The sequence below is a fragment of the Myotis brandtii genome, unplaced genomic scaffold (assembly GCF_000412655.1).
Source record: "Myotis brandtii unplaced genomic scaffold, ASM41265v1 scaffold986, whole genome shotgun sequence".
Classification (NCBI taxonomy): domain Eukaryota; kingdom Metazoa; phylum Chordata; class Mammalia; order Chiroptera; family Vespertilionidae; genus Myotis; species Myotis brandtii.
This window is the reverse complement of record NW_005372102.1, coordinates 2,902,855-2,909,644: the sequence shown is the minus strand read 5'-3', so window position 1 is coordinate 2,909,644 and position 6,790 is coordinate 2,902,855. Positions and strand designations below refer to the sequence as shown.

The window sequence follows — 6,790 nt, the reverse complement described above, 5'->3', positions numbered from 1 at the left end:
TGGGTGCACACAGCGCTGCTTCAGGAAGAAGACACACCTACTGTCCCACCCATGCCCCCCACTGCGCCCGGCACACCCCTTCCCACTCAGCCGTCACCCCCTGTGCACTGAGAGCATTCCCACCACCACCCTGAGCAGCCGCATGAAGGCCACAGGCCTGCTCGGGACGGGCTGTGGGCTGCAGGCTGGCCTCTGCCTGCGACACCGGGGCCCGAGGCGCTCAGCACTCGCCCCCACACTCCACTCCTGTCACTGCTCCCAGAAGCTCTGGGCTCTGAGGAGAGGGTGGATCAGAGAGGGTGAGCGCAGTTCCCGAGGTGGCACAGCACTAAGTGGCCTGGGCTGCGTGGACCGTAGGGGATGCTGCTCTAGTGACTTGCAGACCCCGCAGAACAGCTGAGAACCAGCGAAGCAAACCGTCCCAGGAGGTTCTGTTAATCCCGTTTTTATTTTCTGTATTTTCAGATGGTTGGACTCCCCGGGGCCTTGCGAATCCCAGACACACTGCCCCTCGCTGGGTAGGCTAAATCGCATGGGTCAGAGGTTTGCCTGTGCTCTGGCCACCTCCTCCATCTGGCCCCGCCCCCTCTGCCCTAATCCCTGAGGCGGGGCTGACCCGAGGGGTAGCCCCTGCACCCCCACACTGCCTGCCAGGGCCAAACCTGGTTGGCTGGCCCTGCAGACCTGCCTGCCTGCTGGCCCGCGTGGGGGCCGTCTCCTGATCTGCTGGCCTCCCTAGCCGACTGCACAAATCCCGGTTTCACGCTCAGGCAGAACCGCACATGCTCAGTAATGGGGTCCGGCAAGCACCTCTTATTCACGCTCACAGGGATCTGTGGGGTGACCGTGGTCAACAGCGATGAGGTACTCGAGGCCTCGACAGGTCAACAACTGTCTGGGTCCCAAGAGCAGTGCTCTGAGGCCAGGTGGGCCCAGGCCCTCTGGTTGCCCCGACGTCGGGCTCTCCATCGGGGCTCTGCGGGTTCAGGCTGAGCCATGGGCGCAGGGTCTGCTGGGGGCGCACAGAGGCGGAGCCTCTCGAGCAGGGCACCTTGGGGCCTCAGCCCAGCAGAGACAGGCGAGTGCTGCCGCTCCAGGGCCCCTGAGTCTCAGGCTGAGGTTTCCACACAGGAAGCTGCCTTGAAACACCTGGCATCTAGGGAGGGTCAGCACCGGGAGCGTGGGAGCCTCGTCTCCCTGCGCCACCAGGCGAGGCTGAGTCCCGGTTGAGCAGGCGCCCGGGATGCTGTGAAGCGGGGGGAGGGGAGACGGCTGAAGGCGGGCACATCCCTCAAGGTCCGGGTGAGGGAGGGACTCACCCATGCGTCCGTCCTGGGGAGGACTGATCAGGGAGACTCTGGTGGGGCCGGCTGGCTCGGGCTAAGGACGGGAAAAGGGAACAGTGGGTAACATCACTGTTTTCATGGGTAATGAGAGCCCCTCCGCCCTGAGAACACAGCCCCTCGCCAGCCTGCCGTGCCCGCCGTGCCAGTCTGCTGGGATGTAGCCCCGTGAGACAGGGTGTCCCACTGGCCCCCACCGTGCCCCTGGCCCCCACAGCAGTGAGTGGACAAGGAATTTGCTAGGTGCTTCTAAGAATTTTGGAACAGAGAAAAAGCAGACAGTTTTAGGTGACATTAGCTATTTTAAAATCCTGAGTAAATCCTCATTTTCGGTGCAAAACCGTCACCTGGAAACCCAGGTGTTGATGACGAGGCCTGGTACTTCCCTGGCAGGGCCCGCATGCTGGGCCGGCTCCCAGCCAGGCACACGCCAGCGTCACCCATGTTTCTCTCACGGTGAAGCTGACCCACCTCCTCACCAACAGGTTGTCAGGGGATCCTGGATTCACTCATCCCGGTTCCCACCACTTGCCCAGGTGGAGGCAGAGCATGGCGGCAGCCCACCACATGTCCCATGCCAGCGTGGCCCTGCCTCCTGCGGCAGCATGGTCAGGAAGGAGCGGCCACGGTCAGGAAGGAGCAGCCACGGTCAGGAAGGAGCGGCCACGGTCGGGAAGGAGCGGCCACGGTCGGGACTGAGTGGCCACGGTCGGGAAGGAGCGGCCACGGTAGGGAAGGAGCGGCCACGGTTGGGACAGAGTGGCCAAGGTCGGGACTGAGTGGCCACGGTCGGGACTGAATGGCCACGGTCAGGAAGGAGCGGCCACGGTCAGGAAGGAGCGGCCACGGTCGGGACTGAGTGGCCACGGTCGGGAAGGAGCGGCCATGGTCGTTAGCGCTGAGAAGCAGGAGGCCCTGAACATGCAGGAAACACGACACACAGGGGAACAGACTACTCACCCTTCTCAGGGGGGAGGGCGTGAGGTCGACCTCCATGGGCTCCACTCTGTAAACCGACAGCCAGACAGTTACTGGCCTGAGACTTGGAGCGACTGACACACGCACGATGCCCAGGACGCCCGTCTCCATCCTCCTTGTTCACACTGGGCCCCATCAGTCACCTCCCTCTTAGCTCTTTACTGGCTGCCACTTGTCTGTCAGACCAAACCCAGCCCCACACACGGAGGGAGGGCCTGTCGAGCTCTGGGGAGGCCCTGTGTGGCCGGCCTAGGGCATCTCAAGTGCAGGTGGCCTCCTCCGGCTGTGTCTCTGCTCAGGGACAGGGACAGGGACAGGCAGTGCGGGCGGATGCTGCCAGGTCCTGGCAGTCGCCCTGGAGTTGCAGCATCTCATTTGCTTTAGGTGCCGCTCACTGCTGGGCTCACTGCACACAATCAGTGCTCGTAGGGCCAGCTCCTTAACTTACTGCTCCAGGCTGACAGAGAAGCATCACTTGGGCTTCCCCACAGGAGGAAAGGGCATGGAGGGAGGGAGGGAGGGAAGGAAGGATGGAGGGAAGGAGGGAGGGAGGAAGGGAGGGAGGGGGAAAGGGAAGGAGGGAGGGAGAGAAGGAGGGAACCAATCGCCGAGTCACTTTCTGGCTGCGCGCTCAGTGCCAGGCCCGCTGCCCTTGGGACACAGGGACAGGCAGTGCGGGCGGACGCTGCCAGGGCCTCCGGTGTTGCATGTGGACCCAGCTCCTAGCATTTCAAGGAAAAACAGGTGGAGGAGGGATGCTCTCTAGGAACCGGCCACCAGGGATGGGTAGGGTCCCCAAGGGTCACCACCTCTCGTCCTGTCCCCTGTGCCAGATTTGTTTCTGAGCTGCCCTGGGAGAGAGTCCCACCCGAGTCACATGACCACTCCTCCACCAGCCGCCAGGCCACAGGGACAGGACTGGGATGGGCCAGCCCCCAGGCCCTGGCGATGAGTAAGAGCGGCTGCGGGGCGAGCTCCTGGGGCCTGTGCTGAGCATCAGAACGTGGGAACCTGGAGGGGTGGAGGGTGGCAGGAGGGGCGTGGGTGGCAAAGAAGGACCTGCAGCTCCTGAGTTGTAACAATTGTACTGGCCCCCGCGCCCCCAGCCCTGCACACACACCTCTCGGAGGAGGCGGAGGAGCCGGGAGGCCGGAGCAGCTGTCCGCGGGGCTCTGCTGAAGGAGCTGTGACAAAACACCACAGGGTGAGGGCGCGCCTGCCCTCGGCTCTGCCTGCCCTGGGCTCTGCCCTGGCACGTCCTCGGCTCGCCGCACAGCAGGCCACCACTTACTTGAAACTGGACTTCTTAGCGCGCTGAAGGCTGTGTGTTGGGACGGTCTCATACTAAACAGATGGGGAGAGGGATTGATAAACCATAAGAACTTATTTCCAACCACAGGGCAGGGCTGAGACCCCCTCGGTCCCTCACCAGCGCCTCGCCCGCCCAGCGCTCACTTTCATCCCAGAGGCCCTGAGGAGAGCGCCCGGCGGGAGGCCCTGAGGCTGGCACACAGCGGCAGGGCTGGGCCCATCAGCGCCTCTGCAGCACTTCCCGCTTCCCAACGACCCTAAAACTGGGCACGTGGGAGGCTGTCTCTCCAGACCACGTGGGACAGAAAGCAGGGCAGGGACCCCTGACCCCAGGATGCCTGCGAGGGAGCGTGGACATGGGTGAGGGAGCCGGCCGGCGGGGTGTGTGGGCCCACCCTGCGGGAAAACCAGGCCACACTGGCGTGCACCGACTGCATCACCTAGAGGACCTGCACGAGCGCGAGCCGAGGAGGAGGCAGGCCTGGCCTCTCGAGGGTTTCAGGGCAGGAAATAGACTGCCCAGTCACGGCCCGGTCACGGTGACAGAATGTTCTAGACCAGCGGTTCTCAACCTGTGGGTCGAGACCCCTTTGGGGGTCGAACGACCCTTTCATAGGGGTCGCCTAAGACCATCGGAAAACACATATATAATTACATATTGTTTTTGTGATTAATCACTATGCTTTAATTATGTTCAATGTGTAACAATGAAAATACATCCTGCATATCAGATATTTACATTACGATTCATAACAGTAGCAACATGACAGTTATGAAGTAGCAACGAAAATAATTTTATGGTTGGGGGTCACCACAACATGAGGAACCGTATTAAAGGGTTGCGGCATTAGGAAAGTTGAGAACCACTGTTCTAGACGGCTGAACCGAGCAGTGAAATAAGCTCGAGGGAGAGGTAGGAGCAGAAGGACTGGAGCCTGAAGGACGCTCGTAGGCGGCAGGGAGCCTTGCGAGGAGGGCCAGCCTGCGGGGGCCTCAGAGGGCCACAGCTGGAACTTTCCAGAATGATGAGATGATTGACAGAGAGAAAGCAGGTTATACGAAGGGCGACGAATAGAAGGGCCCCCTGCACCCAGGTCTCACTCGGAGCCACGCCCCAGGGGGCCTGTCAGGCTCAGGCCACAGAGCCTCCCGTGCTGCTGCCCACAGGCCTCTGGCAGCATTGCCACGTTCCCAGCGAGGGCTGGGGTGCACCCTCAGAAAGCAGCCTGTGATGGCGGCGGGTGGGCCGAGGCCGAGCGGGACCAGCGTGCCCAGCTCCTGCTGCAGCCCAGCCACAGTGCACCGGGCACCTGCACACACAGCCGGCTGGACAGCAGCCCCTTAGGACCTCGGCGCCATGGCCTTCACATGAACGTGTCTCACCACACTGGGCTTCTGAGTATTCAGCCGCGTCCCACAGCACCGCCTTCCCTGACCGCGTGGACCGTGCAGGGACGGCAGCCTGTGCTCATCTTCCATGACCGCCATTCCTGGGAAAAGGCCCAGGCTGCGGCCGCCCCGGAGGTGGAGGGGCTGCCCCTCTCCAGCTGGGTCGCTGGCTCTGCTCCCCAGCCCCTCCCGTGGCCTGGGAGTCACAGGACAGGACGCCCCCTGGGAAACCACTCCTCTTTGCTGTGTCTTCTCCTCTCCCCTCCTTCCCCAGACGGCCCAGCGCACCTCTGCCCTGACAGCTTCTGGGAAATAGGGCCCCTTGTTAGGGCCGCGGCCTGGGAGGCAGCGAGCGGATGCCTGGCTGGGCTCAGGGGTGGGGGGTGCAGGGGGGGGGGGGGCGTGGTGCAGACCTACCTTTGCAGCTGCTCCACCCGCAGCATCGCCTTCCTGAGGGACTCCTCCAGCCTGGCGATCTGCACACAACACAGGGACTCGGTTACCAGGCTGACGCCAAGTGACAGTGCACAGACACGCGGACCCTCCATTCTGACACGCGGACCCTCCATTCTTACACCCGAGGCAGCACATGAGTCAGGAGGGAGCTGCCTGGGCCTGGGGCAGTGTGCAGGGGCAGACCCGGCTGTGGCCAGGTGCAGACAATACCCACAGGGGCCGGGGATGGGTGGCGACACGTCCCCTCTGGGCAGACCCACCGCAGGCCTGGCCTGGGGCATGTAAGGAGGGCAGACGGCAGGAGACACCAAGCACTTGCGGGCCAGGCCTCAGGGCAGCAACGCCTCACACCTTCCCTGTCGCACACAGAGAGGTCACCGCCACAGGATGGACACCAGGCAGCTTCCACACTCCAGGGGGTGGCCACAGGGTCTGTGGCTTCAAAGCCAGGCCCTCACCCTACTTACTCCCTAACCTTCGATGGTTTTTTAAAAACACGACGGGATGAATGAATAGAGAACTGTCTAAGCTGCTCTGAGGCCCAGACATCACTCCCGGCCAGGTGAGGCGGCGGCCATGGGTGTGTGCCGTGGCGCGGCCCCAGCACAGGAAGCTGACCTGGCCCCTTCGCCCTCTGCCGGCTGCTGCGCGCTCTCCTCTCTGTGCCTCCCGTCCCTGTCCCTCCGGGAGGCCTGACCCGAGCCAGCCCAGCTGCCCCTATGGAGCTTCCTCCCCTGGAGCTTCCCTTACCCTCACTCAGCTCAGCTCACCAATCAGGGAGGAGGATGCTTGTCGCTCCCGGGGAAGGACCAGTCAGAGCTCACTAGAGTCGGTTTATGAAAAGTGCCCGGTGAGTGGGGGGCACCACAGGCCAGAAGTGGGCCCCGAGATGAAACTGGCCCAGTGACTTCTGGCCCTGAGCATCGCGGTGGCGGACAGGAGCCGTGCAATGGGCTGAGGGTCCACGGGACGGATGCCCACCTCCCGGCCCTCCACCCTGAGATGTGGGGTCGGGTCACAGGGTCCCATGAAGTTGAGATGGGGTTTACCTTTTCTCTGTAGAAGGCTAACAGCCTCTTTCTGTGTTTTTCTTGAAATTCTGAAATCTGGGAAGATGACACAGGTCAGCTGCTGCAGTGGCACATGGCCACACTGTGCATCCCCCAGACACACCCTGCTGCCTGCCTGACCCGGGGCTGCCTGCGTCTTCGCGACCTTGGTCACCCCGCCGTGCATGCAGAACGCAGCGGGCACGCTCACACAGGGAGCATGCCCCACTGAGGGCAGGAACACACAGGGCACTGTCCCTCTCT

General features: G+C 62.9%; 1 protein-coding gene across 1 annotated transcript in view; it reads right to left on the bottom strand.

Moving 5' to 3' along the window:
- The window catches only part of RNF212 (ring finger protein 212), a 33,933-nt gene that overhangs the window by 1,400 nt on the left and 25,743 nt on the right, over positions 1-6,790 (bottom strand). The window contains exons 5-10 of the mRNA XM_014533507.1: positions 6,527-6,583; positions 5,439-5,497; positions 3,613-3,665; positions 3,442-3,505; positions 2,304-2,349; positions 1,320-1,380 (exon numbers count right to left, since the gene is read on the bottom strand). Coding sequence (XP_014388993.1) covers positions 1,320-1,380; positions 2,304-2,349; positions 3,442-3,505; positions 3,613-3,665; positions 5,439-5,497; positions 6,527-6,583 — 340 coding nt within the window. The remainder of the gene's footprint in view (positions 1-1,319; positions 1,381-2,303; positions 2,350-3,441; positions 3,506-3,612; positions 3,666-5,438; positions 5,498-6,526; positions 6,584-6,790) is intronic.